General features: G+C 37.9%; 2 protein-coding genes across 9 annotated transcripts; one reads left to right on the top strand and one right to left on the bottom strand.

Moving 5' to 3' along the window:
- Nucleotides 1-175: 175 nt before the first annotated feature.
- LOC110837770 (uncharacterized) lies at nt 176-14,582 on the bottom strand. The gene is made up of 11 exons (XM_022080261.2): nt 14,401-14,582; nt 11,262-12,527; nt 10,273-10,359; nt 8,725-8,960; nt 8,433-8,644; nt 7,037-7,187; nt 6,572-6,784; nt 4,950-5,112; nt 4,500-4,632; nt 3,536-3,647; nt 176-2,611 (listed from the first exon to the last, which is right to left on the bottom strand). The coding sequence occupies exons 1-11, from the start codon at nt 14,414-14,416 to the stop codon at nt 2,489-2,491; spliced, it is 2,712 nt and encodes a 903-aa protein (XP_021935953.2). The 5' UTR covers nt 14,417-14,582; the 3' UTR covers nt 176-2,488.
- Nucleotides 14,583-14,668: 86 nt separating this feature from the next.
- On the top strand, nt 14,669-20,328 carry Uvrag (UV-resistance associated gene). Of its 8 annotated transcripts, none has more exons than XM_022080258.2 (9): nt 14,671-14,811; nt 15,227-15,445; nt 15,522-15,804; nt 16,980-17,253; nt 17,673-17,974; nt 18,110-18,282; nt 18,364-18,590; nt 18,670-18,840; nt 18,918-20,328. In XM_022080258.2, the coding sequence occupies exons 2-9, from the start codon at nt 15,362-15,364 to the stop codon at nt 20,221-20,223; spliced, it is 2,820 nt and encodes a 939-aa protein (XP_021935950.2). In that variant the 5' UTR covers nt 14,671-14,811; nt 15,227-15,361; the 3' UTR covers nt 20,224-20,328. The 8 variants fall into 8 exon arrangements, with proteins under 8 accessions (XP_087210053.1, XP_021935950.2, XP_087210050.1 ...); XM_087353924.1 differs by having other exon boundaries at nt 15,217-15,445; XM_087353926.1 differs by lacking the exon at nt 15,227-15,445 and adding an exon at nt 14,989-15,133.
- Nucleotides 20,329-20,563: the final 235 nt, after the last annotated feature.

The following is a 20,563-nucleotide window of genomic DNA, read 5'->3' as shown; positions in this document are numbered from 1 at the left end:
TTTAGCAAGAAAGAAAGAAAATCAAACCTGTTCATAATAGTAGTTGAATTTATACAGTATTTAAATAGACCAGCAGAGAGCCGTAGTGGTATTTAAAATGGACTGCAAAGGGTTAATGTTAATATATTCAGTTGAGGCTCAAGCCTTATTATTCTGATGGAACACCTCTACAATATCACCATTACTAAGATCAGTTTATTAACATTGTTTATGAAAACAATTGCTGTTTACACTGAAAATAATACAAAATCTACAAATACAGAAAGCAACATTAATCATTGTTCAAGCAGAGAGTACACATAGGTACCAGTAGGCTTTAAAGGGTTAATACGCATCTTAGCAAAAGATAACAAATAGCAAACTACCTCCCATAAATTAAATTAAATCTGTGGCGTAACAGCTCCAGAGAGCCAAAGCCGACTAGCTGGCAGCTGCATTCTTCATTATTATTAAGGCTGACAAAGTACAATGTTCAATTCGTATATGTACATAGCAATGTGGATATGCCTCCACTTCCTGAACTTGCTGAACACCATATTTCCACTCATAACCTGACACATCATCATATATCTTAGCTACATGCTTAGATCCTAAATTGAATTCTGAAACTACATTCTGTCTACAACTGAAAAGACCAACAGAAATGCTGCCAGCACTAACATCAAAGAAACCTTGCATCTTGCCTGAATTTTACTATCATGAATATGCCCCAACACTACGGTTAACTGTGAAATCATCTGAATATCACAAGTCCTATCAAACACAACAGGAACATAAGGTGCCTTTTGAATTTGTTTTGGAATATCATCTAGCATTACTTTGTGGATGGCTTTAATCTATTTTTTTGAATGGCCAATGACATGTTTCTGTGTGGTCATAGAGGAGGGGATCACAATCTTTTAGTAGCTGCAAAAATTCTATCTGGTTACCTCTGTTAAGAGACAAATCAAATTCACCATGACCCCTAAAATGGTGGTTCCTGATTTGCCAGCAGGAAACTGTTCAGAAAATAGTTTCCAGAATGCATACTGAAGACATTTCTGTAGCCACGTAAATTTTGCTCTTGTGACACACTTTTTAGAGCAGAAGCAGATTTATTAATCGTTTGACAAAATTTTTTTTGTACATTCCTTTCTTGAGATTTTTCATTATTTTAATCACTTACATTCGAATGCTTATTAAGGGGCTCTCTCTCAGTGTTTTAAACAATTAAATAGAAACTAACACACAGCAACAACAAACAGTAAATGTCCTTGCCAGAAATAATATACTGAAATACATTGTATACAGAACACTTAAATTAATTCATCTAATAGCATCAGTTACAATAAATTTAAATGGCATGAAAACACTTGAAGCTAAAGCATGTACATATCAATATTATTTTAGAATTCAGTCCTTACCACAAAGAAATATCAAAAGGTCTCCAATTTAAAGATCAACTGGTTATCTTGTTTGAGGAAACAATCACTGTTTACTCTGAGAATCATACAAAACACAGGAATAGATTCTGTGGACAAACTTCAATATTCGATCATTAAATTTGGTGGCACAAAAATTACCACTTGGCTTTAAAGAGTCAATGAGCAACTTTCTAGAAATTTCATTACTGCAGAATTTCAGTTTTATGTTCAATTCTCCTTTATGCTGCATAAAAACAAAGAATATTTCATACAAAATTCACAAACAACCTAAAATATTCTTGTAGAATGTAATAATGTCTCTAATGTTGAGAATGTGCTGTTTATCATAAAAATGGAAGGAAAATCTAACATTTGTTGGGTGCCTGATTATTATTTATAATGAAACTAACCAAATAAAAGTGAGATTTCATGTTCTCACAGCAGTGAGCATGAACATGACAACCTTCTGTAATACTGTGTTCACTGCCCTGATGATGGAGGCAGTATGCACCTGTGAAATATCAATCACTTCTATGAGACTACATGTTGCAATAACCCAGAAACCTTTCATCTTCTGATAAGGTAAAAGTTTTACGTAATCACTCACAGAACATTTCAAAATCCAACACTGTGTGGTGCCAGTTCTGCACCTGCCGTAACAAATACAACACTAAAGGAACACACAAAGCATGACCTTCATGCTGTATTTTCAGTATCGACTCTTGTGGTTAAACTGTGATCAGTGATTAGAGAAGCATTTGGGGGGGGTACAGAAAATAACCAAATTAGTCTTCATTACTTCCATGGAAACCAGACTAAAAGTTCAGCATATTGTGTGCATTTCCATAATTTTAATTTACATTTCATTTAAACTATTATTTAAAGTGAACTGTTTGCATTTCCTGTTTCTTACTATTTAATATAAAAAATTTCAGGTGCTATATTAATAAACTGCAAGTAGGAAGAATGTATTGTTGATCTACTGCATTGTACAATTCAAATGAACTATGTAATGTAATACAGCAAAATAAAATTACCAATCTCATGAACACTTTATAACATATTTACAATTGCTGCACTCCTCTTTAAAGGGCCATGTTGCGGCCTTCGATTGATATTGTGACAGCTCGTCTTGCCTGCTTCAAGCGCTTGCTGTCAATGTAGTTCTTCATGTGCTTTTCAAAGCGATTCATCTGCTTCTTTGAGGACTGAAAGAAAACATCATTGTAACTCTGTTGCTACCCCATGCCTGCTGTTACATGGTGTACAGTTTATCCAATGCAAAGTGACTGTTTTTGGAACAAAGCAAGTGAAATCACTTAGTGTCTATAAGCAACTGTAAAAATAGAAAATGAAATCACAGTCGCAAATTTTAAGTGATGGTCATTGGCTAGCTTTCGGCAAGCAAAAATAAAAATTTCCAGAAGTAGAAAGAAAGTTTTCTTTACATTTATACGACAGGCAACAATTTGATTCTGTGACGTCAAGTGAAATGTGCCATCTGCAGACATTAGAAATTGTGAGAGAAATTTGAATCCAAGAACTCAACACAAGCTTAGAATAGTCAGACATATTTTTGAAGGAAACAATATTTATAGAAGATGTGTGTGAAGAAAAAATGTTAGCATTTCAAAAGTGCCAGCATCACAGTTTGGAACATTGATAATAACAGCAATTCAGATGGCACTGACAGCATCAGTGAAGAATGCCAGCAACTGAAAGTATGTAACACACTTTTCATGCTATTAAAGTTGTATAAGTCATTATGAGTACTTTTATAGATTTATAGAGCAGGACATTAATATAATTTATCATTTTTTGGTCTTTTGTAGTAGTAGTATTTATATAACATTTTCTTCTTACACAGTATAAAAAATTTTAATGCACACAGAATTTGAATTAATATCATAACATGCTCCTGATGCCTTCTATGCAAGTATTATCCACACAGCTGCTTCCCAAATACCTAAAAATTGTGTTAGGTGAATGACAGTTCCTCGCATTACCAACGACATGATCAGAGGAGAACCTTGTAAAGGGAGGCTAATGGAGTTTTGTGAGCTCTTAAGTCTGGCAATGGCATATAAACAATGTTTTGCAAAAAGAACTATATGAAATGAAATGTCACTCACCCTGCTAATATCTGTCTCATTTTCCCACTTGGGTCGTACCACGTAGTCTTTGTTAGAAGGTCGTGGAACACGAGCCCTAGCCACCCATCCTTTGTCTCCTGGACGTAATGGCCTGCAACATTACATACCACTGCATCTGTACTGAATCAATTACATAAATATCATGCAATTTATTCTGATTAATGAAAAAGTACATTAATTTGTGATCATTTGTACTGAATTCAGAATTTACTTCATTTGAAATTGTTCCAATTAGATGAAATAAATATCTTATCTCTGTCCCTAACATCTTACTGGTTGAGATTACATTTGGATGGAAGTATAGTAAGCATCTGCAAACCAAATTCCGATTTCTGTTAGCACTTTTCAGGCTTCAGTCACTATTCCACAAATCCGGCTGAACATAAGAATGACAGAATCAATCACAAACTGCTGTGTATTCATAATGTGTAATTAACACTCTGCTTTAACGCAATCCTTTCTTTAAGGTAAGTAGGTCTCAGGTTGAGGGAACCATTTTCATTCAGTTATGCGCCAACAGAAATTACCATAAGGCACCTTCACTTAAGTTTCATTAAAGAGCAGCATATATTTATTTATTCAACTTGCATTTTATTATGAGTCAGCATCACCTCATCCCATAAATGCCATAGGAAGAATGGGCATACAGAAACAAAAAACAGCAAGCCTACTCTGAGGCAGGATTCTTAATGATCTGCAGATCCAAATTTGCTCTGGGTGATTTCTATGCCTTCCATTTCCATTGTTTAACACTGTATCTCGAGTACATAATTACCTTGGCAACATGTTTTTCCTGCATGTCATGTCATCGCTTGGATTGAACTCCTTCAAAAGTTAAAGCTAAACACCTTTGACTGGTTCCATGATGCCACTAACCCCAAGATGTCACTAATTGCATCACGTTTGGATGGAACTGAAGTGACAGTGCCAATCTTGCACTTACTTGCCCTCTGCCTCCCCAGATGAGAAAGCCTTATTGATGTCCTGTTTGGCCTGGCGCTCCTCCTCATCCAACGTGCACCGCCTCTTGGGCATCTGTTCTAAATCACGCTGTACTCTCTCCTCTTTGGTCATAGCTGCAAGAACATATTGTTTCTATACCCAAAACACAGCACTTAAAAAGTAACAAGCTGTACACACTTAGCAAATATCTGAAACAATCTTACTCAAAATTTTGTTATCTGCTGTCAAATTCAATTATTTTTACCTTACTAGTGAAAGACTACACAAATGGCAATGTCAGACTTTTCATCCACATTGCAAGCTTCTAATAAAATAAAATAAGAAATCAAGGTAGATTCCCAGCACAGACACACATAAATATTTCTTAAACACCAATTTGGTCTGAACCACCGACAGTTCTGTATCATTTACATTCACTGTGAGTTGTTACCTTTGAAATCAGTGGAGACATTGAATATAGGGCGAGCCCATTCATTGATGAGTTTGCCAGCCCGCTCCTTGTTTTCCTTAGTCTCCCTGGGATGCTTGTAGAGATACATGATTGCCTTCCCTATGCCAGACATCTTCAGTGTCTCCTGCGTGATCCCTGGAAACTGCAATATTTATGTTGCTTTAATATAAAATATTACATGCAAAATTTAAAAATTAACAGGGAAAAGTCTACTTCAACATTCAACTTAATGTAAAAGGGCTTGTGTATGTTTATGGATGTACTATAATACAGCACACATGCATGCACCCCCCCCCCCCCCACACACACACACAATTTATTAATTTCTATACTTTTACAGTCATTGCATTACTAGTGGCTCTTCTACTGAGGTTCAATTCATAATGAAATAAAATCCATCTGCATTTCTGTCATTTCTTAAATTCAGAAGAGAATGATGGTTGAAGTGGAACATGGCTTTGGAACTATTCTCATATTGACAGCCAATCAATACACAAATGGTGAAGTACGTCACAGTTGTAAAATGGCAATTACTTTGTTAATGCACAATAATATTTCAAGGTGACTTATATGAACTAAAAGGTAGTACAATATGGCATTACTGCTACATGTACTTGATAGTATTTAAACATTTCTGATAGGATTTGTTTAAAAGAAGTGGCAGCAGAGCCCTTTGTGAGGTCCTGGGCAAAATTGATTAGCAAGGCCCTTTAATAACATAAGGCATTCTGGGTGATTTCAATTATTATAATTTCAAAAATTTGTAAACTACCCCTCTAGAACTGACTCATTCAATTCATGGGAACTTCCTTTTCTCAGCTGCAAATCCTACCATGGCTAATTATTGCATTAACAACATATTTGAACACTATACAATAAATCTACTATTAACAATATTATTATATAGAAGGCATTTAAAAAATTGTCATTTCTCTCCACCAGCTCTTGTCAAGAACTTTCTCAATTCCTCCTTCATTACTGTCAGTGTCAGATAAAAAATGCATGTATAAGCAGGATTTGAAATTATCACTGTAGTGAGTCTGAAGATTGCTGTCTTCTGGGGTGTTGCGCCATGAAGTCTGGTAGATGTCCACTAACGTTTCAGAGGCCCATGCTGCCTCCATCATCAGGTCGATGATTGGTTAATATGTCAGAGGCAGATTCCAAAGACAGGATGATTATGAAGATGGCTGGCAGATGGGGCATACAGTTTAACATGGACAATGAACAATGGTGAGGCCCAAGAGATCTTTACCTTTGGCAGAGGTAAAAGCTTGCCTGTAAGCATAAAAATCTGAACACAAATACATTTGACTAGGGACTGAACCCAGAATTTTCTAAATGAGGGTACGGTGTTTTGTCCTAAGACCACCAGTAGAAAGAAATATCCTGCTCATACCAAAACCAGCCATAACAAATATTTTAATCCCCTAATATATGTCAAAGTCTCCCAAGATGTCATTGACCCTGGAGTTTTCCAACCCATCAAGGAGACTGAATAAAAAAACTGCGAAACTGTAACACAAGTAAGTGTTTCTGTAAGATCACATCACTGCTCCTTCACAATCATTTGTAAAACTTGGTGAAAGAATTCCACTGACCTCCCACAGAAGTTTCAGGATGCTGTCCCGGATCTTGAGACTTGGCATACTGCGATCAGGCATTGGGGCGAGCCAGTCGGTCAGAACACTCAACATGTTATGTTCAAGAAAAGCAAGTTGTAAATCATGCTTCTTCAGTTGTGACATCACTTTAGGCAGCATCGCAATTTTGTTTGTTGCAGGCTTCTGCAGTTGATTCAGCCGTCGGTCCTCCTACAACACAATACTGTTTATTGTCATCACCACAATTTTGTACAGGTCACACCATCAAGTAAGACGGTTCAGCACAGAGTTGACTGTACAAGAAATGCTGCAGAACACCAAGGTGGGCACAAGACCAAACTTTGACTTAAAAAAGTCATGATACATTTCCAATTCACACTTTTGTAAAAATTAACTAAACAAAAGTGAATATTTTCAAATTATCTACAACAAAGTTCCACAAAAAAGCTACAATACACTCACCTCTGCTGCATGCCTCATATCAACCAAAAGCTGATCAATGATGTCATCATTATCATTGATAATATCGATGTCGGCTTTCCGTTTCCGTTTCTTTGACATCTCTTTCTTCTTCATCAGCATGACTTCAAAGTCAGATACTTGGCCGTACCCCCTGCAGCATGCAAATGTATCAGAGCAAATGCAAAAATTATGTAACATGACTGTAACTACAGCAAGGCAGGAAGATTGATTCATTCAAAGAGATCAAATTATGGTACCTGAAGGAACTTTCCCAGCATTCACTCAGTGAAACTGAGTAAAACCACAAAAACATCAGGCAGGGTACACAATAATACAGGGCTAGTCTAAATGATGTTCCCGATTTGAAACAAGTTACATTTAATGAAATTCAGATGCACAAAATTGGTACCGATGGAAAGAGAAACTCTCCAAGTTTATGTTGGTATACTTCGCAGCCACGTAGTAACACTGTTCGCCGCAAGGGGCGATAGAGAAAATGGCTCCCAACGAAGATAGGGGAGCCTTTTGTGTCTGTTATTAGTGTACAACGGAATTTCCGAACCAAGTTTGCGGCAGATCCACCCAGTGGGCATACAATTCATAAATGGTATCCTAAATTTAAGCAAAGGGGCTGCATCTGTAAGAGAAAGTCAACCGGCCGCCCGTCAGTAAGCGAGGAAACAGTGGAGCAGGTCCATGCAAGTTTCACTCGACTACAGGCTGGATGTGTGCCGAGTTACCAAGGGGGACTCACATTGAACACCTGTGATGTACTGAAATAAAACTTGGAGAGTTTCTCTTTCCATTGGTACCAATTTTGTGCATCTGAATTTCATTAAGTAGCATGTCTTTCAAATCGGGAACATCATTTAGACTAGCCCTGTATGATTGAGATTCAAAATCAGTACCTCACCAATATACTGACTTACTGCAAGCTGCAGTGGCACATGGTAAGTCATGTTAAGCTATGCTTAGTCCTGCACCTGCCAGTAGCAGTGAATAAGGCTTCAATGAATCACTCTGTTTCGTAATAAATGTGAGAGGACAATTTGGCTAAATACTTGAAAAGATAATGACGAACACTGAATGCAAGACACCTTTCTAAAATAAGATACTTAAATGTGAGAAAGGGCAGGAAGATCCAGCATTTTTCACTATTCTCTATGATCAAACAACACTTACCAAAAACAAGTTCAGTGCAACAGAAAAACAAAGAAGCGCATGACATGACAAAAACTTATTTGACATTTGTATTTGATGGAACGTACAAGAAACACTGGTAGCTTCAGTAGACAATTAAAGTGGAAAATTCTTTTTTAAAATTGAGATGAAGACATATTCAATGGCAACATTCTAATCATGATGACAGTCTGCCACAAACACACACAGTACTCACTCTCTGTCCTTGTTTAGCCCAGAATCTGAGTCACTGTCAGATACCTCTGGGACCACAGCATCCCCTTCAGGTTGTCCTTCTTCCTTTGCTGCCACCTGCTGCTCTGCCTCTTCTCCAGGTTTGGTATCATCTGCTTCACCCCCACTCTCTTTCCCTTCCTCAGCTGCTCCAGTCTCATCCTCTGAGTCAGATGTAATCTTCACTTTCTTATTCTAGGATGCAAGCAACAGCACATCACTAAATTGTTTCATGTCATGGCACTCTTCATTTTAAGTTACAGGCTGAAACTCACTTTGCTGCTGGCATTATCCGCATCCTCTTCCCCTTCAGAGTCTAACACATGCGCCTGCTTGTTCCTCTTCTTGGTCAGTGCCTCCTCTCTTTCACTGTCTGACGGAGAAGGTCTTGGCTTTTCTTCATCATCATCCTCCTCAAAACCTGACAGCTGTAACTCCTTGTGAGGCCTGACATCATCTTTATCATTATCATTACCTTCACCATCTTTATCATCTTCTACTTTCTCACCATCTGGAAAACAACACTGCATCTATCAAAATTAAAAAATTCTAATTCCAATTTGTTTCTTATCATAACGCTACTTTCCATACATAGTACCATGTCCCATGAGAGCTACATACAAAAATCTACAGCGTACTTTGGGGAGTTCCATCACAACTTCAATATGTAACACAAAGATGAAAAGCTGACCTACCAGAAATTCAAAGCTTATATAAGGATAGCTAAAATGTTTAAGTTTTATATCTGAGAGTTAATTTTATGTCAGAAAAATGTTAATGTATAAACATTCAAATAAAATGACAAAAAGTTGGGCTTCCAATTGCAATAAATTAACAATTTTTAACAAGCACAAAACTTTAACAAAGCTTCTTCTTCTTTATTACGCCGTCTCCTTTACATATTACGAACAGGATCCTTCCATCCTTTTCTCGGACTGGGACCTGTTCATATATTTTTTTTTAGGCAGGTGATACAGAAGTGGTTTGCCATTGTCTTCTTCTGTGTATATGGAGTATGGAGTAATTGTTGGGATGCATTTGACACCTCGCTGGTTATGCAGCAATTCCTCGCTGAGAAAAGCATTCCCGTCATCACCTAACCACCATACTCTCCGGATCTCACTCTGAGTGACTTCTGACTGTTCCCTACTCTGAAAATGGGCCTCAAGGGGACGCGTTTCACAACCATGGAGGACATAAAATCAAATGCGATGGCCGAACTCCGGAAGATTCCAAACGAAGATTTCCGCAGGTGCTTCCAACAATGGCAGGATCGATGGAGCAAGTGTGTGTGTGTGTGCGCGCAAGGGTCCTACTTTGAAGGTGATTAGGTAAGCGTTGCCATATGTCCTACCATTACAGTGCTATACCACAATTCCGGGAACTTTTTGACTGCCCTACGTAGTGTGTCCAAATGACATGTTTCCATCACCAGTTATTATGTAACTGTAGTAATATTTTCCAAAATAAAGTCTGAAAGTTGTCAAAATAAAGTTAGTTTGGTTTGGACAAAAATCAAATAGCAAGTTTTGTCATATGGTCCCATATCTCAATTTAAAACAAAAACAGTAAAACTGTCATTCATGAAACTCCCCCTTTCAAACTTGTCAACAGATGTCAGTCAAACAAAATACAACAACAACTTCACAATAAATACAGGAAAGCAAGATCAGACTTATATATGTGGAAATTTAACTTGATATAATGTTGATTCCACACTAATCCCACTCCTGTTATGTGCGAAAATTAATATCTAATTGAACTTAAAAGGACGGCTTATTAGAAATACAAATCTGTTAAGCTGACACAGCTTAACAACTCACATCTGTCAGTCTTGTCATCGCCCTCATGCTCCCACTCATTATCACTGTCTACAACAGAGCGTCGCTCTTCAACTTCATCATCTGAATCTGAAATGCAGCAAAAGGTAAGTATTGTAATTATATTATTACTTGCGACATGCCTACTCTTGTGAAATTTAACAAATGCTTACATTCCATATCAATCTTCATTGCTCTAAAGCTTACCACAGGCCTGATCATTAGATATAAAAAATTCCCAAAATCCAACATCTTCAATGAGATTCACACGCAGGACAGTTCAGGGTTTGTGAACTTGGTTTCTGTAATATCCTCACCGGAACAAAAAGTTTTCTTTTTTGTGCTGTTACTCATCTTGCTTAGTTTCTGACCTAGACAAACCGTCTTCACCAAAACTCAAATCTAGAGCAGATTTATATGGTTGCAGTCTTTTCTACTGTAATTTCCTCATTGACACAAACAACTTTGGTCTTGGCACTGTTCTTTTGTTGTACTTAGTTTCTCAGTCACAGCAACCACCCACAAAAGTATTTTAACTCTGGGAAATTTTTCTAAAATTTCTTCATATTCTCATGGAAAAATCATACCATTTTTGGTGCAATTGAGTTTATGCATTATTGAGCTATAAGTCAACACACACGCAACCACAATTTCAAATTTTCAATTTTATATATACATTTATTAACAGTTTTTAAATTGAAGGAATAAGGTGGCTAAGAGGGTGTGAGTTATATGAAAGGGACGGTGAGATAAGTTATTGCTTCTGTAAATCATTTTTTGGATATTTCATTCTCATTTTGAAGTTTTATGGTAGAACAAAGAAGGAACTGCAATCATCAGGGCGATGACGGAGGCAGTATGACCTCTGAAACGTTGGTAAACATCGACCAGACTACACAGCGCAACATCCCAGAAGACAGAAATCTTCATACTCACCGTTGTGAAAACCTCAAATCTTACATACTAACAACTGGTTTGTTTAAATTGCTTACTATCTACATCCTTCTCCTTGTGCTCTCTTGCCAGTGGACTACTTGATCCTGCTTTTGTAGCCGGGGAACTGGACCTTGATCTTGATCTTGATCCAGACCTAGACCTAGACCTAGACTGTGCATGGGATCCCAGTCTTGATATAGATGCAGAATTTGATGGTGATCCTGACCTAGATCTGGATCTAGATACAGCCTCTGACCTTGATCCTGACCTGGATCTTGATTTGGATGCAGCCTTAGACCTTGATCCAGATCTTGATCTGGAGCCAGCTTTTGACCGTGACACTGATCTTGATCTGGAGCCGGCTTTTGACCTTGACGCTGATCTGGATCTTGACCTAGAAACAGCTTTTCCACTAGATTCTGATGAAGACCTTGACCTAGAAGCACCTTTGTCTCTTGATCCTGATCTAAATCTTGACCTAAAATGGCGTTTAGATCTTGATCCTGATCTAGACCTTGACCTAGAAGTGGTTTTATCTTGTGACCCAGATCTAGATCTTGACCTAAAAGCTGATTTATCTTGTGAACCTGATCTAGACCTTGATCTAAAATCAGTTTTATCTATTGATCTTGACCTGGATCTTGACTTAGAAGGAGCTATATCTTCTGATCTGTAAGTTTTGGATCTAGATCCTGACCTAGATCTTGATCTAGAAGTAATTTTGGATCTTGACCCCGATCTAGATCTTGACCTAGAAACCGCATTTGACCTTGATTCCGACCTAGATCTTGATCTAGAAGTAATTTTGGATCTTGACCCCGATCTAGATCTTGACCTAGAAACAGCTTTTGACCTTGATTCTGATCTAGATCTTGACCTAGAAGCAGCTTTAGATCTTGACCCTGACTGTGATCTTGAATCTGCATCAGACCAAGAACCTGATCGTGATCTTGATCTGGAACCCATATTTGACCTTGATTTTGAAACTTCTTGTGACCTTGAAGCAGATCCTGACCGAGATCTTGACTGCTCCTTGGATGGTGATCGAGAACGTGATCTAGAGGCTGCTTTTGATCTTGATCCCGACCTGGAACGTGACCGTGACTGAGATCCTCTCAACTGTTTTCTTGGTGATGAATATGGCTGTGACCTGCTTGGAGATTTAGATTCTTGTGACCCATTGCTTTGAATAGATATCTTGTCATCATCATTGTCACTCTTAAGAGAGGCTAATTCATCTATTGCCATGTTGTGTGATTCCTGGCTGTCATTGTCGCTATCTCTTTCCTCCTTCTGCTCCATCGGGCTTGAAGGTGTTTCTTCTGCAACCAAAATAGACAAATAAAACAATGCAAAGACTGCTTAAGAGTTTCACAATTCTGCATAGAATAACTCTGATTGGTTGAAAATCATTTGAGTTACACAGATGGAAGATTTAAGGCCTTAAAAGTTCGTAAAAAAATACAAAGTATAATCTGATATGCACAATTCAGTATATCATATAGCTATTCCCTTATGGTAGGAATATTAAAGGGCAGAGATGTGTTTCTTATAATACAGTAACCAGCATCTGAATGTGGGTGTTATTTCCACACACAAAGCAATTTAGCTTGCCAGTGACGCTCAGTTTTCATTGGTATTAACCCTACCCCAAATCAATGTAACCTACATAATACAACACATCAGTATGTAAAAAACAAATTCTGACAATATAAATGTTTCAGACAACTAGACACTAACTAATCACCCAGAAATTAAGGAACAATCCCCGATAAATTAAGTGAGATTCATGATGGGCAAAGTGGCACTGGAGCAGGTTTCTGTCAACATTCTTAAGTTTTCCCCTGCTATTGTTCACCATTGCTACATAATCATCCATCACTGCTCCAGAAAAGTGCAACAGCCCTGACTATACAGCACATTATTACTCTCAATCTTAAGTTAGGGAATTCATCTCTGACCTAGCACTTGACTGGTGTTTCAACCAATAAATATTTTCAGGTCTATATACTTCCACACATGTCACTTCACCTTGCAGTTTATTCACTTTTAGATTCCATACTACCAGACAAATTCTACTATGAGCTGGAACATAATTTTCGAAACACCTGGCACGTTTTGTTATGAGGAGAGTTGCAGCACTCATGAAAACAGAAACTTCAAAATTACTTTATTTTGCTTACTTCCATTCCATCATATCATATGGAATCATTTTCTGGGGAAATTCAACAGACAGCAAAAAAGTATTTTACATTCAATAGAGGATCATTAGAATAATGGCAGGCACTAAAAGGAGAGCCTCTTGTAGGGAATTATTTAAGAAGTTTAATATTCTTACACTACCCAGTGAATTCTTACTCTCACTATTTATCATTTGTAGTGGATAACATGGAAAAATTTCAAACAAATACACATATCCACAATATAAGAACAAGATACAGATACAACCTTCAAGTGCCAATTTCTAACCTCAGTAAATATAAAAAAGGAGTTTACTATACTGGAATTAAGTTATTCAATAACCTTCCACCTACTATAAAAACCTTAAACAACAATATAAAAATGTTTGAGCCAGTGTTAAAAGAGTATCTCCTATCTCACTCCTTTTACTTAGTAGATGAATTTATAAATACATGTAAGTGATAATGGTGATAGTTCTCATCATAATTATTTTTCTGTAATACTGTAGTTCCAAAAATCTGTCAATAGTTGTAATAACTAAGTATTTATATTTGTACTAGAAATAAATATTGTATTTGTGCTATGACCTGTTCTACATCCTTGGCTTATGCCTATGAAGGATATATGGAATGTAAATAAATTCTATTCTATTCTAACTCCTCTTATTTAACACAAAACAAACAAGTAGAGGATCTTTTATTTTATGATTCCAAGATGGACAATCTTTACAACAGGGTAGCTATTTATAACAGTATCTGCATTTAGGTTTAATTTACAATTAATGTATCTAATTAACCTACCAAGCCGATTAGCCTGTCACTGAAAGCTAAATCACACATTCTCCTGAATACGAGAGACAGAATTACTTTAAACTACGTTTCCCTCCTTCCTGAACTCATTAAATGGAACAATTACTTGTAAATTACATCTACACAGAAACAATGTCAATCTTCTCATTCCAACGCCGTAGCAACCACCAATGAATATCCATTTAAATTAAGTTATGATACTTACCGTCTTTAAGATTCATAATAGTCAAGTACACGCTGTTTCTGTGTTTAAACCTTCTTCAAGTTATAAACAGTTTAATGATTGACCCAATCAAACCAACCTAAAATGTTACCGAAATCATTAATAAACTTCAGCCATATATGTACACCGACTACCATATCTCCTGTAACGCACACAGATTAATTAGAATTCACGGAATAACAATCGACCACTAGTCATGGTTAATAACACTAGTCCCGCTACGTCTTCAACTACAGTATCGAGAAACAGTTGAAACCACTACGAAATATGAATAGGGTCATTCATAAACCGCAGTGTGATAATGGTGAAACAGAAATGAATGAGTTTTCTTTGAATGAAAGTTATTCAAAAAAACATTTCTAGAATAAAATGTGTATATGCGTTATATATAAAGTAATTATTGGTGTATATCAGCCTGATACGTTGTCATTTAATAGGTCCCCTAAAATTTGAATTATCCTGTCTTTCCAAACACACCTAATTGTATTTTGTATCAAATTTTCTTCTGCTAGACGTCAAAAGCATATCTGTTAAAATGTGAAACTGATCATAACATTGCAAATGATTTAGGTTGATATCCTTGCTCTCATGATTGAAGCATAGCATTTAATCCTTGGCGCATTATGTAAACCAGCTGATTATGACAAGTGGTTGTAATCCTCTTAACTTCCTTAGTAGTAGTGTCACAAGACGAACATTGAAGATATTTGGCCATGTATGTTATCGTGAACTTTTTGATGTTTTTATATATCTGGATGTATTAAGTCACATTTTTACAAACTAGTCTAAGGTTTATAGTGTGTTGCAGTGTCGGCATGATACTGAAGGCGATGAAAGACTATTAAATATGAACTAATGAAGGATATTTTCCTTTACATTTTTGTAACAAAAATGTGAGAACTTTGTAAGTTGGATATAAGAGTTCACGTACAACAGCTAAGTGATGTTCTATCAGCCTCATGAAATGATAGTGCAGCAGCGTGCTGCTACAAGGTGGAAGGAATGGATTCCGCTGATATCTCAGCAAGTAAGTATGTGCAGTGTTTTCTGCTGTAATTTAATTTTAGATACTAATTCTAACATTCTTATGTTTGTTATTTTAGCTCCATCTTCGCAACATTATACAAATCATAGCATACAATGTTTGTGTGGATGAGAAACAAAACCAAGGTAGAAATACCAGTGGAACAAGAAATGTGCAAAGTTCAGATTTAAAGAATAAGAATATGAAAGCAGATGTAATCAAGGCTTCTTTCTACTATACCCTTCACTTGACCACCATGTCAGCTCCATTCTACACCAGTGAAAAACTGGAGAGCAAAAACCCAAAATGGGCAGAGATTGAAGTTGGAGATCTGACGTTCCATGCAAATGCAGCAGTTAATGGTATGTAAGTTCATAATGTCGACAGTTGCACCATGTTATTAATATTTTTAAGTTTTTACTGAGGTTTTAAAAAATGGGAAAGTTAAAATATTTGGGAATTATGATGTATTTACATTCCATAGCTCCTTTATAGTTCAAGCCAAGGATGTGGAACATGTCATAGCATGAATATGAACACTTAGTAGAATTGCATAATTGCATACTTATTATAGCTGTTCACATAAATATTTACAGAATTTAATAATTTTTAGTTGAAGTAAATTCTTCTGTAAAGTAGGAGTGAGATGAAACAATCTTTTAGTGTTGGTTTAAATACTTTTATATCATTATTTAAACTTTTAATGATATCTGTAATAGTATTGGATGATCCCAGCATAGCAAGCACCTTTCTGATAACTAATGAGGTTAGAGCTCAAATCTAAATGTTTGTGACGATGGTGCGATTTTAAAATAAAAAGTTTTTTGGATGTGTTTCATCATCTAATAGAATCATAAAATTACATGATGTTTCAGTGATAGGGACTAGCTCTATCGATTGGGCCCAACTGAGTAGGTCTACCTGAAGGTGGAGATAGAGTCCCATCTCCAAAAACGTCATGTAATTGTATGATTTTATTAGATGATGGAAAACATCCAGAAAACTTTTTGTTTTTAGTGAGGTTAGAGCTTGGCTTATGGAGATCATACTTAAGCCTTGTATTTATGTAATGTATATCAGTTTGTTTGGAACTTATCCAAGGATGAGAGCAGGAATTCACTTGCAAGGAGGGAATATAATAAAGTAAAGCTGACCCACTACATGCCTTGGAACTAGATAGGGGTAAGTGGTCAGCATCATGCCGTGGCTGGACCCCCCCCCCCCCCCCCCCCGGAAAGAAACCATTACCATTTGGACAAGAGGAGTAGAAAAAACCTCCCCATCAGGAATTGAACCTCGGCCATTCGGTCTATGGTCAGTCACTATACTGACTGAGCTACATTATATTTCTTAAATAGTTGTCTGCAAGATTCTCTTCCCCTAACACCTGCCATTATTCTAATTCATCTGGTTCAGGATAGGTACCAGTGGCAGGCTCTTTTTAACATTTTAATGAACCTTTTCATTCCATAAAAGGTGGGGATATAAAATCTTAAATATATTTTAATCTAAGCATCAGAGAATTTGTAACTTGCAGGAATTGTGATTCGGCTGTGGCTGTATCGTGAAGGAGAGCCAGATCTTGTAGTCACAGTGTGGGGTGTGTACTTCAGTGGTCTGGTGTACCTTGGCCCCAAGCTGCCAATTGACCCTTCAGATTTGAAGCTTAATACCATCGTATTCCACATGCATGGTGGATATTTCACAGCACTCGAGTGTTTCAAGGAGGCCCCCCTGAAGGTCAGGAACACTGCCGTGACTGTGAATGCTGCAGATGTACAGCCAAGCTACAGTGTGAACCTGCTGCTTAGGTACTGATATGTAATTAATGCTGTCTGTGAACATTTTCTGTGTAAATAACATGAATGGGAAGGTTTGCTCTTTGAAGTACATTGAAATTCCAATTCATGTGACATCGTGGGTGGTGATGTAAGTATGTTGCTTCATTAATAACTGTTCAGAAGAACTGTGGACTTAGTGTCACTTTTATTCAGAAGGAAGTAAAGGATCGGTGGTATCAAAGGCAACAGTGGTATTGAAGGTCAGTATTACAGTACTGTAATCAAGGTCATTGTTGTGAACCAACAATTACCTGTTCCCTTTGTTGACAAATTTTTCCGACAGTTTCCTCCTTTCCCATGATTGGAATATGTTAAAAGAATGGTCTCACTTTTCGGTGTTGTAAATGTTCCAACAGTTCCATGTTACAGTGCTTACTTACTTATTTCAGGCTGCACACAATTCAACAAGCCATCAAAAAACAAATGTTAGCAGCACATAATCTAAGAGAAAAGATCTCTGTTGGAGGATATACAGCAAATGGGTCACGGGAAAATGCTGTTTTGCGCCGTCTTCTCAACAAGACCCTCCCCAAAGCACCTGAACGACAGGAGTTGTTGCGTGTCAAGAAGGAGGTAGAGCTGGTGCGCTTTCGGGTATCCATGCTGAGTCATGAGAAGTCAAGGAAGCAAGCAGAATTGCGGCAGTTGGAGAAGGCAAAGTCTGCCCTAGTTGAGACCAGTCACGACAGAGGTATTATAAGCAGTTTTAATATCAAAAGTTCTTGCATGCTTTTCAGTGATGGTTTGATGTTGATATCACTGAGATGATCTACAAAGTATATGAAGCACAAACAGCGCAGATTAGTCATTCATTTTATACCATCAGGTCTGGAGCTAATGGACCAGTACCAGAACTTGCATAAAGACATGGAGCACCTGAAAGAATGGAAGAGAAGTTTTGTAGACATGAAGGAGGTATTGCTAGTCACTGGTGCTCGACTCAATATCCGACAAAGACAGCTGATATCAGAGCTCAACCTCATCTACCCAATTGTGCAGGTAGGTGCTCTTCTGTGAAACAGATTGGTGAGATATTGTCTCCTACCAACTCCTTCATCTGAAGTACTCTTTTGTTTTCAGTTGCCAAACAATAAGTACACTATCTGTGGAGTGCATCTGCCAAACTCAGAGGACTTCACAGGTAATGATGAGGTGATGATCTCAATTGCACTGGGGTTTGTGGCGCACCTGGTGCAGATGATCTCCATCTTCCTGCAGTTGCCCCTTCGCTACCCAGTAATTCATTTTGGATCTCGTAGCAAGATAATTGACCATGTGGCAGAGAAGATCCCTGACAAGGATCGGGAGTGAGTCGCATGAAGCCAGTGTTAGCTTTGCAGTTATTCACTTGTGCTCTCCTCTCACCATACTGTTGTGGTGTTACAGGTTTCCACTGTTCTCACGAGGCAAAGACAAGTTGCAGTTCAACTATGGTGTGTACCTGCTGAACAAGAATATTGCTCAGTTGCGTTGGTACTTCAGCCTGCCCACGCAAGACCTCCGTGCCACTTTGCCAAATCTCATTGCCCTTCTCCACTTCCAGCCTGCCTCCAAGATGTGAGTCAGTCATGACTAGATCGATTTTTAAATCCATAAACATCTTAACAAACTTACAACTGAAATTTACTTTCCAGGTTGGAGACTCACCATCGCACACTATCAGGCTCTTCTCTTGACTTGCAAAGCTCTTCGCAAAATTTAAGTCCAGTTGGGAGTCATCAAATAGGAGTGTTCAGGAGACAGCCACTAGGAGGCATTCGGCGCTTTGAGAAGGGTCACAGAGTCAGTAAGTCAATGGGTAACTCTGAGCTGGGATTTCAGATGAAAGATTCTGATCCAGAGGTGCAGTCTGCTAAGGACATTACAGTGACTGCTGCTGGCAGTAGTGGGGTGATGACAAATCTCAGTTACTCTCTGGACAAAGGTCTAGATGCATATGAGGAAATCATAAAGGCAGAGAACACATTATGGCCTGTAGAATCCACCATCACGAAGCAGCAGAGAGCCACAGGAAACTTGGCTCATGTTGGGTCAGAACCCATACTCACTCCTAAACTGCATGACAAACTGATCATGCACAGGGACCATGACACTACCAGTTCTGGTGATGAAGCTCAAAAACACTTCTTGCAGAACTGGCAAGCATATGGTCCTGCTCCAATCTGTTCAGATGAAGACACTGATCCTTTCCATAACTCTACAGCACTGTCAAACCATAGTTCCTCAAACTTACCAGTGGAGACAGTCAAACCCAGAGTAGACAACAGTGTGCAACAAAATGGTCTTAGCAAGACTGTTGTGCATACAAGACCAGAACATGCAGAAAATGAAAACAGCTTCGGTTGGAACCATGCATTAGAAGAAAATGGTACTCCATTACCTGAAGTGCATATTGCTGACAGTCCAGAAGATACTACTTGTCCAAATTTTAAGAATATTTACTGGAGGTCAGATGTAACTCCAACTGTTGATAAAAACAACATGGAGAATGGTGGCAAGGTGACACTAGAGGACAGCTGGTGTGTGCAAGAGTTGGCAACATTCCATTCATTACAGCATGAGGCCCTTGTTGGAAGACAAAATATAAATGAATTACATACTCCTACAATACATGATGTAACCCCAGATAATTCAAGGCCAACTGCCAGTTTAAAAAATGGCAAGGAGGTGGAAGATGGTATGTTTCCAGATGCTTTTGAGAAGGATGTCTTAGGTCCTACTGTATTGAGGGAGGGTTCTTATGAAGTCATGGGGATGAAACAGCTGTCATATAAGGATAACAGTGATCTGGAGCAGCTTGTTGGCTTGAGTGATATGCTTGAGAGTTCAATAGTGGACAGTGTCTTGACAAGACGGACAGAGGCTTTGGCCAGTAGAACAGCTAGCTTCAACCTGGTAAGGGCACGACATGGCAGCTCTCTCGAGGATGGCTCATCATGATGCAGAGCCTGTTACTGTTTCAAGTGGACCAATTGTAGACATATTTTGTAAACTCACTGTACATGCTTCTAGGATCCAGGACACAATAAATAAGTTCAGATTTGACTCTAGTAAAGCTTCATATTATCCTATGCTGGCTGGGACACCATCTTGAATGCTGTGATTTTGCTTCTATAATTATAGCAGATTGTTTTACCTGATCCACCACCCATAATTATTTCTGTGAGAAACCTCACACTGAAGAAAAGCACTGTTATGCTTTTTGTGTAGATGCACTCATATAATTGAATAAAAATTTTCTTGGATCCCTATCTCCGGAGATAGGGATTAGCTCTATCTA

This window comes from Zootermopsis nevadensis, unplaced genomic scaffold, assembly GCF_977971745.1.
Source record: "Zootermopsis nevadensis isolate Lab colony 2312 unplaced genomic scaffold, Znev_1.0 Znev_ptg000022l, whole genome shotgun sequence".
Classification (NCBI taxonomy): Eukaryota; Metazoa; Arthropoda; class Insecta; order Blattodea; family Termopsidae; genus Zootermopsis; species Zootermopsis nevadensis.
The sequence above is the reverse complement of the archived record's forward strand: the minus strand, read 5'-3'. Positions and strand labels throughout refer to the sequence as shown.

Excerpts from the sequence above, each read along its gene's own strand:
- LOC110837770 (XM_022080261.2), bottom strand. Across the intron at positions 8,645-8,724 it reads CGGATAATGCCAGCAGCAAA|AATAAGAAAGTGAAGATTAC; the intron begins GTGAGTTTCAGC and ends CTTGCATCCTAG. Across the intron at positions 4,633-4,949 it reads TGTCTCCACTGATTTCAAAG|CTATGACCAAAGAGGAGAGA; the intron begins GTAACAACTCAC and ends ATGTTCTTGCAG.
- Uvrag (XM_022080258.2), top strand. The coding sequence starts at position 15,362 with ATGTTCTATCAGCCTCATGAAATGATAGTGCAGCAGCGTGCTGCTACA. Across the intron at positions 17,975-18,109 it reads TGAGACCAGTCACGACAGAG|GTCTGGAGCTAATGGACCAG; the intron begins GTATTATAAGCA and ends TTATACCATCAG. Across the intron at positions 18,591-18,669 it reads ATCCCTGACAAGGATCGGGA|GTTTCCACTGTTCTCACGAG; the intron begins GTGAGTCGCATG and ends GTGGTGTTACAG.